At 40.6% G+C, this 21,604-nt stretch overlaps 1 protein-coding gene across 1 annotated transcript in view; it reads right to left on the reverse strand.

Annotated features, from left to right (window-relative positions):
* Positions 1-20,888, reverse strand: part of LOC133503171 (cAMP-specific 3',5'-cyclic phosphodiesterase 4C-like) — an 83,482-nt gene extending 62,594 nt beyond the window's left edge. Inside the window, exons 1-3 of the mRNA XM_061824458.1 lie at positions 20,632-20,888; positions 11,263-11,310; positions 2,012-2,214 (exon numbers count right to left, since the gene is read on the reverse strand). Of these exons, the coding sequence (XP_061680442.1) occupies positions 2,012-2,214; positions 11,263-11,277 (218 nt within the window). The 5' untranslated portion in view covers positions 11,278-11,310; positions 20,632-20,888. The remainder of the gene's footprint in view (positions 1-2,011; positions 2,215-11,262; positions 11,311-20,631) is intronic.
* Between the last annotated feature and the right edge of the window lie 716 nt (positions 20,889-21,604).

The raw sequence follows: 21,604 nt of genomic DNA on the forward strand, positions 1-21,604 counted from the left end.
CACCTTCTTTTCCTTCATACGGCGGTTCACAAACGGCTATACAGATACATATACAGAATCTGCACACAAGTGTGATATGTAACACGAAAATAGGAAACTGTCAATGACAAATTCGTCTTTGGGTTATAATATATTATATTATGTGGCTTCTCGGTCTTCCTCTGACTCTGTAAAGATCTCGCGCCAATATCAATGGTTTCTCCGTCGATATGCATGTAAATACCATTGAAATACCCCTCGCTGAAATACTTGAAGCCCTGCTGTCTGCTTTTCAACAATATTTCACTGTTAGCTAAGAATGTGAGTGAGAAATCAGCCGGTAAATCGGACAGTTTCGCTGTATTCTTTTATTGCTGCGCCGATATTTTTGCTAATTGTATGTCTGACGTCAGCGCACGTGGCGTGACGTCACTTCAGGAGGCATGGTTAAGTGCCCTGTACGGAGGGGTGAATTGCTCAACCTTTGTAGTCGGCTTTGGGGTCCAACACTCGCCATTTACCGGCTCCTCACAGAATAATCTGCCAATGTGGATCCCACAGACTCTGGGCAATTGCGGGTGGCTACATTGAGCTACGTAAAGTTCATCATTCAACACAAGTACTCTGCAGCTTGGGCTATGGCAGTATTTAGTAACCATAGTCTTATGGTGCGTTTTTCAGTGTTTTCAATCACCTGATCAAAGGAATACCATATTCCATATTGGGAAATGTGTTTCGCTCGTATAGTGACACATATTGTGATATTGGTATGTGTTTTATGATGAATAAAATCCTCATTCACACACAGATGTAGACGGTGTGTTATTGGACGAGAAAGTCGGTAAAGAATATGGACTGCATTATTAAGGTAGCTTGACATGGGACTTGACTCCACTTAGACTTAGACCAGACTTAGTTGAGACCTGAACATGCGTGATTAGATCCCATGTCAGTCATCAAGCAGCACTAAATTACGTGCAACTTTCAATATTAATTCACATTATGACCTTTCAATTTTGTTTGTTCAATAGGGACCCCACTCATAAATCACATGACTGGATGTAGAGCACTCATGAGTGACCAGGTAACAGAAAACGTGACATGGTTGGTGGGTGATAGAAAAGAGTAGTCTCAGCAATTAAGAATTGGATGATAGTCTTGGGTTTTTAAACAAATATTTCCAAGGACTTTCTGAGAATGGAGAAAATACCTCATTTGAGGTGGTAGTATATACTATCGTGCCTTGTTAGATTTGAAGCATGCACGCACAGCAATGTAAATATTGATGAACACGGACTACAGCAGTAGAGAAAGAGGCAATTAACTTAATCTTGAACATAATCACAAAAATTGTAAATCCAAAAATTTCACAATTCTATCTGCTCTCACTTCATTTACTGTACTTGGTATCTGAATTTGGTGTAAACAACATGATCGCATTTAGAATTGCATAAAAAAGGTGAACACTGCCTGATGGTAACACCCAAATGAGTTGCTTGCAGGTCTGTTTTGACAATAGTTCACCAGTGATAAGACATTGTGATTTCCTAGTAATGGTGTAAAGTATAGAAGTAATCATTTGAAAATGTAAACACTAGAGATTTATTAAAAAAAAAAAAAAAGTGTTGCATATTGTATTTACCTATTTATTACCTTTTAAAATCATTGTGGATACTCATTTTGAGAAATCATTACCAAGACCAGTGTCCTCACATACTGGTGAACAATTAGCATTAATTATTATTAATAATATATACTGTAGCTTAAGATCATTTGAGCAAATGTGAGATTTCAGAAGTGTGCACAAGACTTGTAGGCCCATGCATTAATAAGAAATAGCTCTTTGTTCCAAAAAGGCTGGCAAGCCCTGGTGTACAGTAAATAGTTCAGGCTGGTCGTATGGGGATGGAGGATATTTTCTTGGCATAATACAAGTAATGTTTTTATGTGGTGACTTCTGAATACAGACTTATTGCACATGCACAATGATGAGTCAGACTGACAGTTAGACAAACAGAAAAAATGAACTGACCGGTGCTCATCGTGACTGGCCAACGCGCGACAGTAGAGAGCCTCCAGGCGATGCAACGGTAGACCATGCGCGGCAGAGACCCGACGGGTGTCAGAATGGTGATCTTGACACGAATGTCTCCTCCGCAGTGGCGGAAGCAGCAACGGGCCTGAGTAACGTCGCCTGACCACGTGGTGGACCACAGGAAGAGACTCCCTACAACCCTGCAAAGCAACAATAAGTGAAGGAGGAAATTAGCATAGATTGTTCTATGTAATGACCATTAGTAGCTCATAAAGATTTATTCATGTCAAAGGTGTGCAGTGGGTGCCTTGTTTCTGTTGAAAAGCACTGAGCTGCATTTACAACTTACATCAAATTTGATTACCAACAGTCTATTGTAGTCATTTCACAGCGGGTGTCTCGGTTGAGCGGCCTACAGTTATGTAATGGCTAATTTGTAGTGGTCCAATCAAAATTCGGTGTCTTTGTGTTATTTGCTATATGAATATACTCTTCCAAGGGCTTTCAAACTCAAGATGGCTTTCTGATACAAAATACACACATGTGAAATGACTGGAGGTTTTTTGAACGATCCTGGTCTTTTTCAAATGGATCAGTAGGAACTGTGACCGTGTCAGAGTGAAAGATTTGATTTCACCTAATCAATTGCCTTTGAAAACGTTTCTGGTAGCAATGTTGCAAGTTGTTGACAGTTATTTATTTAAGTGAAAAAAAACCCTAGAGATCTAGCATCTTGCTTGCGAGGGGATGCCACACAGAAGATACAAAACAGATAAGGCAATTCAAAATACCACATTAAACAGAAAATAAAATACAAGTAATTAAAGAAAATAACACGACAAGAATAACTATTAACCTCAATCTCAACACAAAGTGAAAAGAAGTCTGACATATTGCGCTAGAGTGTGAGATTTGGCTGCTGTGTGAAAGCCCACATCAGAGATGCACCGAACATGATGTGCATAAATGCAGTCAGATGCATGACTCAATTCTTGCCTGGATCCCCGTATATATCGCAGTGTATCTGGTCTTGTGTGGATGTGGCTCAAGCCACTTATCCCAAGCTTCACACATCCATATTCACTATAATTCAACTTGGTCTATGCCTCTCTCTCAGGCCCTGTTTTATGCATGTGTGCATAACAGCAGGGCTACAAGGCTGATTTATATCCATACAATAAACAATACTGACCACTAACAAAAATGTAGCAATTCACTCAAACCACAGTGAGATTAAATTGTTTTTCTACCCAATAATTGGATTCTTTGGTTTTCTTAATGACCTACCTATGAAATCACATTCTCAAATGTGTAAATATGGATGCTGTCAGTGATGGGTAAAGGTCAATAAAACATCACACCTGCCAACAGCTATGAGATGACTGTGTGTACCAATTACTTTCCTAACAGCAAGGGAGATTGTTTATTGCACCGACAATAATAACCGATTTAACGGATGGTCATTTTTCTCAAGCTAATTTAGTCTCTTGTCATCCTAAATCTAACCTAAAAAGTCAATACAGTCTTATTAGCCACATACCAAGAATTTCCACACTATGTTGTCACTAACAAGCCGTTTCAAGATAGATCAAGAGACTTCTTCTTTCACTAAATTATGTACTTAATGCTATTTAGACTGGGGTGTTTAATAGGGTGTATGATGTTGTGTTTAGATAACAACCATAACAATACCATCAATATGTGGATAGTGTTAACATTTATGTAATATGAGCGGTGAGGGACCGATGGGGCCTCGTGCCTACGACATCACAGCCATGTACAGTACTGACTAATACAGTATAACAACCTCCAGTGTGATATGGCTTTTATAGAACAGCCCTACAAGAGACATTTATTAGTTTACAGTAGTAAGTGACAGCCAATTGTCTATTTGATTCTTTTTTTAATCATGATTATTATAAGTAGTAGTAGTAGTATCAGTTATTCGGCTCCGCCAACAAAAACACTTACGCAACTGCTTCAGTTATAATTACAAAGTGTGAAAACAATTGTCAAAAGTTCCTCTAACGGCCCGTGTGAGTCTGATAAGATTTGTTTGTTTGTTTTTATCTAGCAAGCTGTTGAGCTAGCTAGTTAGCTACTTGCGACTCAAAGATAACTTTAAGGCGTATTGTTGTGCAATACTTTGGCCATTTCTAAATTGATCTACAAGATATGAACAATGTGTACTGTTTTAAGTACATTTCTACGATAGCCATGTGTCATATTCTTCCAGAGGTGTCAAGTAATGAAGTACAGTACAAATAACTTGTTACTTTACCGAAGTAGAAAATTTTGATACATTTACTGGAGTTTTTATTTCTCAGCCTACTTTTAACTTCTACTTATGCCTTACATTTTTATGCAAATATCTATACTTTCTACTCCTTACAATAACAAAAAAAAAACATTGATGTATTTCCTTTTGGATTGTGCTTATTACAGCCAATAAATCACCCTGTTGTGCTACATACAGGCTTGAGTACAAACTGTAATACCTAAAGGGGTCTATATTGATTATATAGAGTTTTTTCCCCTTTTTTGTGTATTTTATTATTCTTAATCACTTGGCTTAATCATTCATTTTGACAGCACTTATTTGTTTCTAAGCCTGCCTGGGGTACACAAATTATTTTTGGCCCGTTTTCTTATCATACATCTGTGGCCCTCGCAGATTCCTGCAGCAAAGTTTACAGTTGATACACATTTACCGTCTAATAAAGTTTATTGATTACATGCCATTGAAGTTTGACATTTTGCACAATTAAAATACTTTAGGTAACTAGGATCCTCCATTCCATGAAAACAATGTTTCGTAGTACACGTTATTTTAATGTATTAACATTGTAGGCCTACTAAATAATTTTCAATGGGCATATATGCAGCTGAAACAGGCAGCCTTTAAAGTAACACTTTAATATAACATTATTGTCATTACAGCCTTTATGGGGAAAGAAGGGGGATGACGGGCCGCTGGGGCATCTATCCATTTTCTGAGTCGGTTATCCTCACAAGGGTCGCAAGAGTGCTGGAGCCCATCACAGCTATCTTCGGCCAGGACACCCTGAACTGGTCACCAGCCAATCGCAGGGCACATAGAGACAAACAACAGTCACACTCACAATCACACCTACGGGCAATTTAGAGTCTTCAATTAATGCGTGTTTTTGAGATGTGGGAGGAAACCGGAGTGCCCGCAGAAAACCTATACAGATATTTGGAGAACATGCAAACACCTCTGTGATGTTTTTATACTTAATGGATTTTCCCACCATGCATTACTTAAATTTTCATACTTTAAGTAGTTTGGAAACCATTACATTAACACTTCGGTAAAAAGGTTGAGTTGATACTTCAACTTTTACAGAAGTCTTCTCCATCCCTAATATTGCCACTTCTAATTGACTGGTGATCATGAATACATTTGAGACCACCATTTGAGAAGGATTAAATGGAATACTTTCACATATAGTATCCCCAACGCAAACATGCCAGATGACAGGGGTAATCTTTATTAACTATTTTACCTTGATCACAAGAAAATAGTGAATCAGAGCCTTCTCATACTTATAGCTACATTATCGGAGAATGCCAGCGAGTCTACGTTTCTAATTTTCCATCATCCACTGTACCTAGAAAGCTGTCCTACAGCAGACGTTTATGACCCTCAAGACAAATTAAACACGGCAAAATGCCACCAGTGTCGAAAGGAGACCAAAAGTGCAGATTAGCTCTTTTCATTTCAGAAAATGAGGGATTGTGAGATTTCTTTCAATAGGCCTGATTAATGAGTTAAAACACTTGTGAAGCAGTGTGATATGTAAAGTTAAATGTCAGAGTCCTATTTTATTGTAAAAAATGGAATGACTTGTTCAATCAAATTGCTTGGTCGGAACTAACTGTTGTGTTATGTGAATTAATTGATCAAAAAACTGTACCAGGGAGTTTCCTACAGACAACAAACATCTCACTAATACAAGAAGCTAGTAACCTTTTCAAATGTAATAATGCACGTCATGCATATTTTTAAATAATCAAAGATGACAAGAGCAGGATAACTCCATGCAAAATTCACCCGTGAAGTAAAATGACGTGCAACTACGTACACCACATTGTATTTACAGCAGGGGAAGCACGTTTTACACGAGTTATCATTCATCTCTTTTTGTGTTGACAGTAGTGGTGAACACTAGCTTAAAGAGAGTACCACTATCTGCTTGACAAACGAGAACATGACAAATCCATTCTGTTTGTGTGAATGGGACACCAAGCACCTTATTTTAAAAGTGTCAAGATGATACAGCGGCAGCCAAGAAAACAGAATCAATACCCTCTTTGGTGGGCCCCGCTGTTCAAAGCAATCACACAAAAACATTTTTTTTTCCCCAATGTTAGTTCATTTGAAGGAACCGAAAAAAACTACAGAAGGACATCTTCATTTAGCCTTATTTCTTTGGCTCTTTAACTTTAAATGGGATGCCATTTTGGAAGCATGAGAGGATAATGTACACATACATTTTCCAAAGAACCTTGAATGTGTTGTTTTTTTGTTAGTTGAATGGCACTGTGTCATACATCCAAGCAGCAGCAGGAAGAAAGCAGCTGGTAGTGCTATCACCCGGCTGGTGTCTCGCCACACGACAAACAAGAAGTGTGAATGAGATGGAAGCAGGAAGGGCAGTCAGATCAGATCGGGCATACGATGCTCAGCAGGCCTCCGCATCAGGAAAACTAATAAGACGATTGCGCTCTTATTTGCCGCACTTCTGTATTAATCAAGGGGCTGTCAATGCGGATGACTCACTCCCTTCGCCCAAGTGATTTGCAGCGTTAGGCGGAACAACTTCAAGCCCAAATTCCTTTTTGCACTTCACCTATCATGAGGTGCAATAAATGAGTCTGTTTGAAGATGAAAAGCTGTTCACTAAAAGTTTTACATGTATTTTAAACTGCACCATACAGAAAATGGATGGCTGAACTTTCATATTAAAAGAATCATATATTAAAGTTTCTATAAAGTGAAAACTTGTTTTGTAAATTTGACAAACCACAGAGAACAGTGTTTTTAGCAACTATGCCACGTTTGAATGATTTAAAAAAGTTTGTTGCATGAAATAAAGCTTTAAAATTGTTTTTAAAAATATTTTTTTCCTTAAATAAATCAAGCTTTTGTGTCTGCTGAATGTGCTGAAACCACACTGCGTTCAACTGTCTACTGTCAACCAAACACCACTACCGTGACTTGGAAAAACAGATCCTACTGTCACGAACCTCTGGTGTGGGGGAGGACCCAAATGCAGGACTTCGAGGCAGAGGCATAATGTTCAATGTTTATTCCGGAAACTGGGTCATACACTGTGTAGCAGTCCATCAAGGCATCAAGGCGGGATCCAAAAGACATACAACAAGGACCGATGACTCTGCGGCAAACTAACAAACTCAACAAGACAGGATGAAACTAAAGGGCACAGAATCGTTGTGACTAGGGTTACTCTAACTTACACGTAGAAGCGGAGAGTCCACAGGCAATGAATGCAACTCACTAACACAAAGCAACGAACTTTCAAATTCAAGTGACAAAACTCCAACTTAAATACTTGGTCTAAACACAGTGACTCATGTGAAATAGCTGTGACCGGCGACAGGTGTCAGAGATGAAACCGCTCGGAGCAGTGGCCAGGCCACGCCCCTCTTAGTCGTGGTCCAGCCTTACTCATGACAACTACTTTGTAAACAAAAATATATATTTGAGCTGGAAAAATCTACAAACTGAAATCCTCTGGTGACTGGAATATAACGCAGCAGGCTTTGGTTGCTGCCACAATGAGGCACTCTAAAGCAAGTGTCTTCAAATGGCAATTTGTTTTGATTTATTTTAGTTGAATGCAGGTTAACTTTCTCCAATAAAGGTTTCATGATGGAAACATACACGTGCCAGAGAAATGGACTGTGTTCAAACTCAGAGATTCCACTGTACAAGTTTACCAATGGACAACAATGACAAAGTGCATATTGTTCTATATATGTTTTATGATAAATACAACTAAAGCCTGTATGTGAGAAGTCAAGTGGCTCCCTCTTTCCTGGAAAGAAAGACACTCTCATATTTGATTCAAGGTGTTGTTTGAATGTGGCAGACAGTCCAATGCACTCACTTGTGTCACGAGAGAAATCTTTATAATACGGCTCGTGACACCAGCCACCAATCTGCATAATTTGCTTTCACAAATTGCCTTTCATATCAAAGCCTTTTGTGTGCTCATTCTGTAAACAAATGAAGTTGCCGCTCGATGTTGCCTGAGCACATTGGCATTTACAATCTGCCAATTGTCTCTTAATAACAAGGATAACAAACTCCACACAGGCTACCACATGCAGTGCAGTTTGGATTTAAATTTTTCTGACAAAAATGAAAAGAAGTTAGTGACAGACAGGGGTGGAAAAAAAGGAAATTTCAGTGAGAGGTTTGACCCCGCCAGAAGTGGCAACACCTGATCTTCACACTGTGCGTGCGTGTCAAGTGTGCGAACAGGATAATCATTGGAGGCTCCAGATCCTTTCCTTAAAGGTTCTCACACTGATAGTTTTATCAGAGCCATTGTGTATCCATGATGTTATAGTATCGTGCAAAAAAAGAAAAAAGAAAAGAAAGAAAAAGAAAAACACACTTGAGCATTACAATGAATGACAGCAACGCCCCAATTATTGAATGACTTGAATGACTGAACTGTGGATTGGGGTGAGTTAGGAGTGATGTTTCCTCCCTGATCTGCTCAGAAAACGGTTGTGCGTATAATGGTAAATATTAAACCTATTCAATATCAGCTACTGCACACTCCTTAGTCGTGAAGTTAAACAGAACAAAAGTCAATGAATAAGTGACCTGATGCTTGCAGTTTGGATGACTTGTGTCACCATACTGCTTCTCACAAGTCAGTTTTGGTACCAAGTCTTGGTACCACACCGGACTCTAGGTCCGGGAGATAAGAATTACGATTGTTGCTCGGGATAGTATTGTGTGTGGTCTGCTGTGTCAAGAGTTGGGGGAGAAGGAGAGTGGTCATTTTTTTCCCTTGTCATGGGTAGAGTCTCATTTTAAAAATCAATAAAGATGTGAAAACTCGACGTCTCTGTGCTGCTTTTGAATCCCTTCCCTCATTCTTTGATTGTTTGCATCTAATTTTGTGGCAACAGTTAAAGTTAGCCCCTTTTATGGTTCAGGCTCAATGCACAGAGAAAATCTTATCAACTTGGCATTCCCAGGTGAGTTTAGTGCGGAAAAACTGGACCTCAAACCCAGTCTTCAAACTTAGTCTGACTACGACTCGGTGCTTAACCTAATAAATACTGCATTTAAACAAACATGCCTGCGTGCGCACACAGACACGCACACATCATCTCAGTATGTACCAGCATCATGTAATCAGAGATGAGAGCATTTCATCAGGCTGTTAGTCTAAAAACACATCAGGAGCAATCAAAGCGGCTGCTATTTACCTAATTGGGAAAGTGAATATTAATTAATCACGATGGTGAGAAGAGCATGATGACCTTCACGCTGCGAGTCTGATGTTTATGAACATGTATCTCAGCAGGTAGCCAGTGGCAAAGCTGGAAAACCTTCGCCCATACTGAACGGATAATCACAGCCGGAGTTGCAAGGAGTGTGATTAGTCTCAATCCCAGAATAGAGCCTGTTTCCAGGTTCCCTGCACTTCCCACACTTCCTCTACAAGTATGCCTGCCATAAATTACCATCCAACACATAGAAGTTGAATATTTTCAGAATTAAAATTCCAAAGTTAACTGGAAACATCTGATGATCTTTGAATTACAACAAAACCACCATGTCTTCTAAAGTTGGTATGTTTGTTGAGCCATAAACATTTCATTGTCAAAGAAAGCAAGGCACTTTTCAATGCTTTAGATTACTCTGTAATATGAAAAAATAATATACCCGCATGGGAAGTGACTGATAGTATTGAGTTTTGTAAACATGTGAAATTGACCAAATTTGGACATAAAAGGTTTCAACCCCATATCCATTTACATGTATGTACTGTATTTGGGCAGCACGGTCGCTCAGCTGGTAAAGCGTTGGCCTCCCTCTTCCGAGGATCAGGGTTCAAACCCCGGCCCTGCCTGTGTGGACTTTGTATGTTTTCCCTGTGCCTTCCACATCCCAAAAACATGCATTCATTGTAGACACATGCATTCTTTTTGGACTCTAAATTGCCCCTAGGTGTGATTGTGAGTGCAACTGTTGTCTGTCTCTATGTGTACTCCAATTAGCTCAACCAGTTCAGGGTATACCCTGCCTCCTGACCGATGACAGCTGGGATAGGCTCCAGCACTCTCGCAACTCTTGTGAGGAGAAGCGACTCAGAAAAAGGATGGATGGATGGATGGATGGATGGATGGATGGATGGATGGATGGATGGATGGATGGATGGATGGATTTGTATGTAGTGTCTATCCGCTTGAATATAATGAGCAGTGAGCATGTACTGTGAGCACAAAATGGGACTTAAGGAAAATAGTGATTTGAATCTCCTGGGGAAGCAGTTATATGCTGACTCTCGATGACCTCTTGGTGTAGTCAGCCTTTCGTCCACAGTTACCTGGGATAGTCTCCAGCACTCCCGCAACCCTCGTGAGGATAAGTGGCTTGGAAAATGGATGGATGAATATTCCTTGTTATTCTAAGCTATATCCAGAATTTTTGTCTTAGATTTTTTTTTCAATTAACTGATTCCTAGCACATTAATTGGACACCCTAAATTGCCTATAAGTGTGATTGTGAGTGTAGCTGTTTGTCTCAATGTGCCCTGCGATTGGCTGGCAACAAGTTCTGGGTGTTCCCGCCTCGTGCCCGATGGCAGCTGGAATAAGCTCCAGCACTCTCCGCAACTCTACTGAGGATAAATGGCAAAGAAAATGGATGGATAACCTTTGGGAAATGTAAACATTTGGTTTCCACTAAAAGGAATGAACAAAAAAAAAAAACCATCTTAAGAGGGCTGAAGCATTTTTGGTTAAAAGAATGTACAGTACTTCAATGGATTGAAAATGAATACTTCGTCTCTTTGAGTACTTGTTTTTCCTCTGGACCTCAAAACAACCATGGGGCAATTAGCCACTAATCCATCTTGTCAGTTTAGTGGCTCATTGTCTTCATAAAGGTTTACTATATAACTGTTTGTTAACCACTGTGTGTGTGTGCGTGCGTCCGTGCGTGTCTTGCTTACCTCAAACCACGACATTGATGCACGTTACTTGTAGCAGTAGAGCAGCAACTGAAACGGACAAAAGAAAAACAACACTGAAAAATGATGGAAAAAAAAAACTAAATAATCACGTTTTGATAAATTCACAACAAATCCAGAACCACATAAAATATTCAGTTGAAAGAACTGCAGCAAAAACACATTTGGCCTAATACTATTCATCTCCATGCAGCCTCACTGTCACACAGTTCTAAAAGCAATGCAGGCCTTAATAAAGGTAGGAATCGATTTTCCAATCTTACAAGCAACATTCAACCAATTGTGTCTGATACTTGCAATTAGAAATCAGGGAAGCATACGTAAGTAATGTTTTTTTTTTTTTTTAATAAATCAGAGATGCCACAATGAATGGGGCAGCCAAGCCAAGCAATTGCCTCGGGCCCCTGGAAAAAATAAACAAAAGGAACCACCTTTATATTCCTGACATACAAACATGGTATGTTCATGGAATTTGCCCTTTTGATTTCTGGACATATTAGAGGAGGGATTCTTAGCCTGGGTTCAATCAAATCAAAGATGTTTGGTGTGTGAGTTGCAGAATTTCGGCGGAGGACAGAACACAAATTATGAGGTGCGTTCGTGCATCTGTCCATAAAAGCCTTTTCACACTGCACTCAGCAGGGTGCCGCCGTAAGGAGGGTGTTTGCCGTCGTAGCACAAGGCCTCAAGCGGTGCCGCTGTGGCATCAGACGGCGTATCTCTTAGAAGTCAACTCTTGACGCAGTGATTCTAGTTCTAATAAGCAATACAAACAAAAATGAAACACTTCATAGAGACACACTGTAGCAGCCCGGCTGCCACGTCGGTGAGACCAACGTTTCCAGCATAGACAAAGCATGGACATTGAAAACAAACATGAGCTTGTTCATTTCTCAACAGATTTTCATAGGGTTCACATTTTTTTTGTCAAAGCATGTGCCATTAGTATTGAACATTTTAAGTCCATCCATCGATCCATTACAAGAGCCGCTTATCCTCACAAGGGTCGCAAGAGTGCTGGAGCCTATCGTAGCTATCTTCGGGCAGGAGGCGGGGTACACCCTGAACTGGTTGCCATCCAGTCGAAGGGCAAACAATCACACCTACAATTTTGAGGTTCCAATTCACCCACCGTGCATGTTTTTTGGATGTGAGAGGAAACTGGACTGCCTGGGGAAAACCCACGCATGCACAGGGAGAAGATGGAAACTCCACACACTAAACACAGGGCGGTGCCACAATTGGAACCCCAGTCTTCAAAACTGTGACGCTGACCCTCTAACCAGTCATCCACCATGCTGCCACCATTTTAAGCATAAAATTAAATAAAAATATTCTTAATATAAATGTTAAAAAAAGAAAGTCCCACAAGCCAGCCATGGGCCATAGTATGTTTATGATTAACCAACTGGAAAGAAAGTGTCCTTGTCTGCATCTTTTCAATCGGCCATCTTTAAGTGAAAACAAAGCATCTTATGATATTATCGTCAGAATGACGCAAAACAGATAGCAACAGTTAAACCAAACTGATAAGAGTCTGAGCAACGTTCAAGAGTTAAGTCATCAACCGTAAATTCCCAGTGCGGAAAACGTGATCATTTGTCACACAAGGCAAAATAACCATTGTACAGAAGTTATAGATCATAAAATGCAGTACAGATTATAAGGAATGTTTTAGCTACAAATTCTGAATATATATTAAATGATGTGGTACCTGGCCACTGCTTAACCAACTAACGCATTAACCAAAATATACAATATGAGATTTTAATTCATACGAAATGACAAAGGCAATCCATCTTGGCTTTGCCAAGAGTTTCTTGGCTTTTGGGCAGCAAGTAAGGAGTATGGGCTAGAAACTGAAACTAATTACCTGCACAGACTCTTAACGACATCATATTAATTATGTACTGCATCTTAAATCCCAAAAGTAAATCAAAGTTGACAAAAGGTAAGAGAAGTAAACTCCTGTTTTCAGATCTTCAACTAAATTCTTGCTGCCTGTGCCAATGCTGCACGGTTTCCTTCCATGTTTTTGTTTTTTTTGTAACGCTGCCAGCTGACAAACCAACAAAACATCCGGCCGGCACTGCACACTTGGCCGCTGTTATTTCTTTGCATTATGAAAAGACTTTTAAAATTGAAGAGTTTGAACATTTGAGTTTGGATTTACTCAACATGGTTCAAGTGGCACCGTTTCGATTTTTCTGCTCCATGTGACTAAATGTGGATAAGCGTATGGGCGTGTTACTTACAAGGCAGGAAAATGCATGGGATCTGCAATCATATATTGCAATTACAGTAGGTCTCATGCAAAAGTAGAAAAAAATACAGATCAAATGGACCTCATCAATGAAAGCTCAACGCCATCTAATTACATAAAACAGTATGCTCAAAACAGAATACATTACAGGTGTCTCCATCATTCATCTATTCATTTCCCATTTTCTATGGCCTCAGGTTAGTTCTTGTGGAGTTATTTACGTAGGATTTTAGAATATGTGCATGCAGATTATTTCACGTGCTTCGTGAATGTAAACATAGAATATACAGTATAAGATACGGGTCACTTGAAAAATACCAAAAAAATCTCATGTAAACTTTCAATCAGAACTGGGCACTTGGACCTGTAGTATAAACACTGCCTTATACAATGGATCTCTGACTATTTGCGTTAATTGAAAATTCGGGTCAATTACTCTTTTCTGTACTGTACGGCTACAGATGAATTAATATAATAATATGGCATTTAATTCATTTGCGTCACTGGAAAACAAAACAATGTTTCCCAAAATATTGTGTTGGCAAAATAAAGAGGATAATATAGCCACATTTGGGGAATAATTCTTCCTGACCAGGCTTAAAAATTAAACTCCCTCTGATGAGTGTTTTCACTGCTACCCAGCAGCTCTTAAGCAAAAAAATAAATAAATAAATAAAACTTTCAATCTCTGTGTTGTGTCAAACATAAAATCTGAAAGCACTGCAATTTAAATAACTGTGACAAGTGACATTTTTCTGCAAGGATGTCATGAAAAAGATGGCATTCTAAGATACAAATTATAACGAGAAAAAAGCAGCACCAGGCAGAAACTGACATTTACGAGTGTTACCTGTCACAGTGACCAAAAAGCCCACTATTCTGATCATCCATCCATCCATTTTCTTAACTGCTTATCCTCACAATGGTCGCGGGAGTGCTGGAGCCAACCCAGCTGTCAACGAGCAGGCGGCAGGGTACACCTTGAACTGGTTGCCTGCCAATCGCAAGGCACATCGAGACAGACAACCAGTCACCCTCACAATCACACCTAGGGGCAATTTAGAGTGTCCAATTAATGTTGCATGTTTTGGCGACGTGGGAGGAAACCGCAGTGCCCAGAAAAAAACCACGCAGGCACGGGGAGAACATGCAAATTCCACACGAGGAGGGCCGGAATTGAACCCGGGTCCTCAGAACCATGAGGCCAGCGCTTTCCAGCTGATACACCATGCCGCCTTATTCTGATCAATAAATTATTAATAACAAGAGCTAAGGTTTTTGTTATTGTTTTCCAGTTTAGTAATCAGATCCAGAAAAAAGTAGGCTTTCGATGCTTTTTAAATATTTATAGATCAGAGCAGTGAGAGCACTGCAGCAGCACCAGCATGCCACCTACTGGACACGCACAGAACAGTTGTTGTGGAAGTTTGGCCCTCATTCTGGATAAACAGGTCTTGTCAAGCCAGAGGGGCTCCCACGGGTGTACAACACGCTTATGTGAAAGTGCTTAAGCTTTTATGAAAACTTTACCACCAAACAACAGTTCCTCATATAACTATTTTTAGTGACTGGCCTAAGGTACAGTGACTCCCAATGAGTCCCATCACTCACACACTTAAAAGTTATTTGACAACGCTAAAGTTATTAAAACATACTTTTCAAACACATTGTAAATCTTTATGAACACAAAACTACAGATAAATAAAGTAAGTTTCTTTCGGCTTGTCCCTTTCGGGGTCACCACAGCCTGTCATCTCAGATGAACGCACATATATATTTGGCACAATTTTTATGCCGGATGCCCTTCCTGACACAACCCTTCTCAGGGAGTGGAGGCCCCAGTAGGATACGAACTCACAACCCCTGGTTTACCAAACCAGTGCTTTAACCACTGAGCTACAGGGCCTCTCAAAACTACAGATAAATAACATGCAAAAAATAACTGCAGTAGATTGTAGCGTCCGTGTGATAGATGCATACGTGCGCCTCTGATAGGTGGGGCTCGGTGGACTGAGCTTGTGTGAGTGTTGGGCCGTGAGCTGTGGCTGACAGCATCCCTTGCATAAGCCTCTTCATTTTGTTTTGCTGTTCTTGCGGCATTCAATAAACAGTTGAAAAGTAAGCCGCCACAATTGCTCTCCTTTCCCACTTGCCATGGCACTACTGTAACTACAGTAAGTATTCGTTAATTGTAGTGTGATGACTGGACATTTTTAAGCCTGCAACTGGCTGGCGACCAGTTCAAGGTATACACCGCCTCTCGCCCAGAGTCTGCCGGGATAGCACACCCGTCACCCAAGTGAAAATAAATGGTGCAGAGAATGAATATTTTTTCAAGATTTATGCATGTGAGGTGCAGGTATTATTTTTACCCAATTGTTCAACTTTATCTGTGACTGTGATTGCAGGCGTTGGAATGGCGTTGGTCTGAAATGTTGAAGGACGTCAGAGTCAGCGAATGAGAACATAGACCAGGCTGGCGCTTAACTGGCTAAACCGTGCGTTGAGGGACTTGGCGTCAGATGTGTTTAACAGCAGGTTGTGTTCGAATGTTTGGTCAAGGGATTAGAATTCATTCCAATTATCAGTAGGCTATATAAAATTATCTTAATATATTTACTGTACCATATATGGACAGTTTAAGACAATTGTGCTTTGGAATTGCAATTTATATTAATTTATTAAAGGGGAAATCCAGTGGATTGCATGAACAATGTATCCCATAGGTCATGTACTCTATTTTGACAATGTCATGTTAAATCCTCTCATTTAATAGTGTTTTGAGAAGATTTGTATCGTGTTGACTATTCGGATGGTTCTTCTGGCGGAATGACGCAGAGTCTGACTACTCGGATGCCTACGCGCGGGACATAAGTGTGTAAACGAAGGCCCCCGGAGCTCCGGGCCGGTAGGCACGGATGGTTCTTTGGACGGGAATGACGCAGAGTCAGACGAGTGAGATCCAGCGACGGGCCGCAAGCCGAGTGAGTCTCACGAGCGAGCTTCGGCATCTGGGGAGGCCGTTAGCCGAGGTTCGGCGGCGGCGGAGGCCGTTAGCCCCGGACGCCGACGCTCAGCTAAAGGCCTCCCCTCCGCCGCCGCAGAAACTCGGCTAAAGGCCTCCGCCGCCGCTGAAGCTCGCTCGTGAGACTCCGCGTCATTCCCGTCCGAAGAACCATCCGGAGCTGCCACCCTGGAGCTCCCGGGGCCTTTGTTTACGCACTTATGTCGCGCGTAGGCCTCCGAGTAGTCAGACTCCGTGTCATTCTGCCCGAAGAACCATCCGAAAATTTAACATTAATTACAGCCACAGTTTCAAATCATTATGGAAATATTCCTCCGTCTCCCCGATGAACCGATACTGCTATTTATTCATCAGATGATGATACATCTGAGAAATCAGCGCTGGGCTTAAATGGTGTCCCATGTAATCGCGCGTTTGGAATGGCATCTAACAAGTCACATCCATGCACGTAGGTCATTTGACTCACGAAAATTGCAACGCCCCTGAAAATTCGTAATTGTCGATAAAAATCTTCTCAAAACACTACTAAATGAGAGAGGATTTAACATCACATTGTCAAAATTGGATATACTGTACATGCAAACCACTGGATTTCCCCTTTAAGAATGAAATGATGCCCAAAATTTACCTAGTGTCTTTTACATACACTTTTCTCCTGGCCCAGGCTTAACACTGCAACAGGGGTGCCCAAACTTTTTTGCTCCAAGATCTATTTTTCAAGCAGTCAACGTCCCATGATCTACCTTTTTTTGTTTGTTTGTTTTTGGGTGGTGGTTGTGGCGCGGGTTTTTGTAAGTTTGCCAAATCACTGCGCCGGAGCTTTGATGAGAGTTTGATTAAAATCATTAACTGATCTTATCGTATTGATCCCACTTTTGTTTTTACCTCTCAGCTGTAGATTGTCATTCAACATGTGGGTCAGATCAGATAGAATGACAAGTCTAGCAGCTGTTGGACATCATTTAGTTGGTTATATTCCTCACGTTTATCTTTCTGAAAAAAAAAAAAAATTAATCTCCGGACACAGATCTCGAAAGCAGGTGCTCCATTGGTGGAGATGGACATCAATTTTCACACTGGGAGCCGAGTTGTTTCAACAAAGTTTTTAAAAGATTGAAATATGTTCTCTCATCACGTGTGCTCTTTCATGGCCAGGACTGTTAACGGTTCCTCTTTTGCAATCATATCAGTGAGCGCCATCCGAATTAAGTGGCACGGCCGGCCTGTCACTCACATCTGTAAACGCAACCAGCTGCAGTGAAAAACACTCGCAGTTTGTGATGCTCAGCAAACCCTCGGCCATGGCTTCAGTGCGCCGTGTAACGGCAGTTCTTGATAGCTGGAGAGCTCTGATCGAAGATAGTATTCCTTCTTTGTTTTTGAAGTCTTGGAACAGCGAGTCAGACACTTCAATGAATGCCTCTTTTAACATCTCTCCGTCTTAGAAGGGTTTCTTGTTCTTAATGATTAATTGACTCACCCGGAACGAAGCTTTGACTGCTGTCCTGACAACTGGGATTTTAATTCCTTCAGTCAGTGTTGTAGTTTTTATGAACAGGCTGAAAGTGCCACACCACATTTTACTTTTTTGGTATACCGATTGCTGACTGACAGACTCACGCACTTTGGAAATCGAGGGGAGAAAAATCCTCTTCCTATTCCGTATGGAAATGGTACATGTTAGTATTTTTACTTCGTCCCACTTATTTTGTACTCGTAAGTTTAGAAGATATAAATTTGAGGATAACTTGTTACCTTGCTAAAATGCACCGTTATGTACACATGCGCAGCGACATGTCAGAAAAGGTCAGATTAGTTAAAGCGACTGTTAATCAAGTGACAAATTTCATATTGAGGATGCTATAAATCTACGTTTTAATGCCATCTTCCCACAGTACCTTTGCGACTGACCAGTAGATCGCGATCGGCATATTGGTGACACCTACAACAAGCGCAGATGACAGGCAGACGTTGCTCTTGATTTGTTGTTTTTTGTCACGCAGTCATGCCACCTACAAATAGTAAATTTGCGATCGATCGACACAATGAGCAGTAACGGTCCATGTGGAAAAAAAAATCAGAAGCGGGTCGGAATGTGCTGCATTACATTTAAACAAGTAACAATTTGGATACATTGTACTATAATTCCATGTGCGATCTTTTTTGAGACTTTCACATCAGGCACCATCACTTCAATCTAAATATAGCACCACAGTCGAACGACATAAGAAAGTTGCATGCCTACACGCACAGTCTTCTATTGGGCTTCGCCGGCCAATCAAAGTGACAGCCGTGTTAGCACTAACGTATGTTTTTCAGTAAATGTTAAACGTATCTTTTGGTTCTGTTCTACACTCAGTGTTTGGTGCTCTTGCTCTCACACACTTGATCAATAAGGATCGGAACGCAGCTTCTTCTTTCAGTCATTTTATTTTAGTAGACTTTACGCTGATTGGGTTGGTGAGATCGGAATCGGCCGCTCATGAGCATTTTACGCTCATCGATTAATCAGCTTTACTGTCATAATTGGACAAGCCGATCAATGATGTCATTGATTGGCTCACAAAATTCCTTTACTCCTCGTCGCCATTCTGGCCACTGTAGTTTTCTTTTTTGTTTTTTTTTTAACCATCGTCATGTAGAATTGTAAATAAATGAGGGCCAATAAAATGTTTAAAATGTTAACTTAAAATAAATGACAAGCTGCATGGGGGAAACTAGATGGATGAGAGACAACACGCATTGCGCGGATCAGACTACAAGACAAATTTGCTCGATGTGAGATTACAGTAATAAAACCTTGTATTCCGATACCACCGCATCCCATTTTTCTACCATCATTGGGCTTTACGTGGTCAACTCATATGCGATCTGTTAGCAAGGTGACAATTACATGTGGATCGAGCCAACTGTATTCTAAGAAGAAAATGGGGGAGAAAAAAACAAGTTGGTGGTCACCAGTGCTCAGGACAAGAGAGGATGTTTGTGTAGTTTGCTAGAGGTTGTTCAAATACGTTTAAAACAATATCACTTCCAAACAAGACACAAAACCTGACGTAGCCTAGCAAGCTAGTACTAACGAACGTTGTTGCTTGTAAACATGCTGCTGTTGTGTTGAACGCATGATGTTGACCAGAGAAGTGAATTCCAGCCTTTTGGGAGAATTTTTGAAGAATGACATTCACAAGCAATTAAAACAGATTTTGCTTGTTAGTATATAAACAGCAGAAAAAAGGTGAGTGCAGTATGCACTTTAGATGAAAGCAGATTTGTAGGATTTAATGTTCAATACAAAAAGGAAGGCCAAATGAAAAACGTTGCAGGCACATATTGAATCCCCCCCCCCAAAAAAAATAGAATGAGACACGAGAGGTGCACCTTTACATTACTCCATTATGAGTAATCATTTATTATCCAATTATTTGTGTCTTTTTATGTGTGTATCTTTAAGTGTTTATGTTTTTCCACTTGGGTGACAGTTAGATCTTTGAGTTAGATGTTAAAAGAATAAAATGGTCCGGTTAGGGTTGATGACCGGTTTATGACGGCATCAGTTTTGTCAATTTTAAAAATCCTACACTTCCTTATGACTAGAGAGAAAAATGTTTTGCCAGCAAGTTGTGTTGAACTTTGGAGCGTTTATTGTAATGATGAACATTCGAGACGGCCATTCCCTCTTCCCCAGAGATACAGGAAAGAAATAATCCGAGTTTGTGTCTGTGTGACTGGGGGGGGGGGGGTAGCAGTAAAAAGAAAGGAAGCAGATAAATGGTGGAAGGAAGGAGATTTAAAAAACCGGAGGAGGCAACGGATACATACTTGGGGGGGCATTCATTCCGCATTTCTTCGCCCACGGTCACGAAACAGAAAATGATAAACAATGACGACATAACACGCGGATTTCACGAACCGGGATGAAACAAGTCCATTGGGAATCATGCAGTAATCAGAGAAGATGTGACACTTGTTGTTGAGTTGTACAACGAGTGTAAAGTTTGAGTTTTTCTGGAACAACTTTTAAAATTGGCCTCTCAACCTTCCGCGACTCATTTGCTGAACTCACCGGTGAGGCTTGGTTAGTGTCGACGGCTCGTGTTCTCCCTCACCGCGGCCAAGCCCGAACTCTCCTCCAACGCACTCAACCGGCCAGCACGGTAGCTCTTATCGCCTCTTTCATTTTTTATGGTTGCCCCGAACCCCCACCCCCGGAGGACTTTTCGACTTCAAACTCCTGAAACTTCAAACTGTACTACGCGCGGCGACCCAGTCCTACGTCGCGGTGACGTCACCGAGAGATCACATGACAGCGTGTGTACGCACCACGCGGCTCAACGAGGATATTAGATGGAGTTCACGTGAAAACAACTCTCTTAAGAGAGATAATTATGGTTATAGCTCTTATTTATAATCTGACATATAATATTGCGGTCCTGGCAAATGATCAAACCAAAATAATTGGCCACAAACTTAGCCTCCCCAGTTAACATTTATATCACAACGTCATGAAAAATGAAGATACGGTTCATTTGCAATTTTAGTCCATATCTCAACAATAAACACAAAGTTGAGGCACATGGTTTGCTTTATCGAGCGGCGTAAAATGATGTGGTGGGCCATATCTGGTTCCAAGCCTTGAGTTTGTGACACGAGTTGCTTTTTCGCTTCCAAAATCAGCTCGTCGCAGACGTGAACGATGACATTGATGATCCCGCATTGTGCTCAACGGAAATAAAACGTCGTAAAAGAAGGACACAGGATTTGTACACTGAGGAATAAAGTCCTTTGACTTTACTGCATTTCATCATGTACCTTGTACATCGGTGACACATTTTTAAAAGATGGTAAACGGACATACGAAATAAGCGGGAAATGACCATTCAATCATACGCAACTCTTTATGTGTGATCAAATTAAGGATTTTTTTTTCCGTGGGGAATGTGAAGGAAGCCTTGGTGTATTTTGATGTGATAACTTTTGTTGGCTTCTTTATGATTCTCTTACTTTTGTGTTTTGTGTAAAAACGGTTTATTAGAGTT

The sequence above is a fragment of the Syngnathoides biaculeatus genome, chromosome 7, assembly GCF_019802595.1.
Source record: "Syngnathoides biaculeatus isolate LvHL_M chromosome 7, ASM1980259v1, whole genome shotgun sequence".
NCBI lineage: Eukaryota > Metazoa > Chordata > Actinopteri > Syngnathiformes > Syngnathidae > Syngnathoides > Syngnathoides biaculeatus.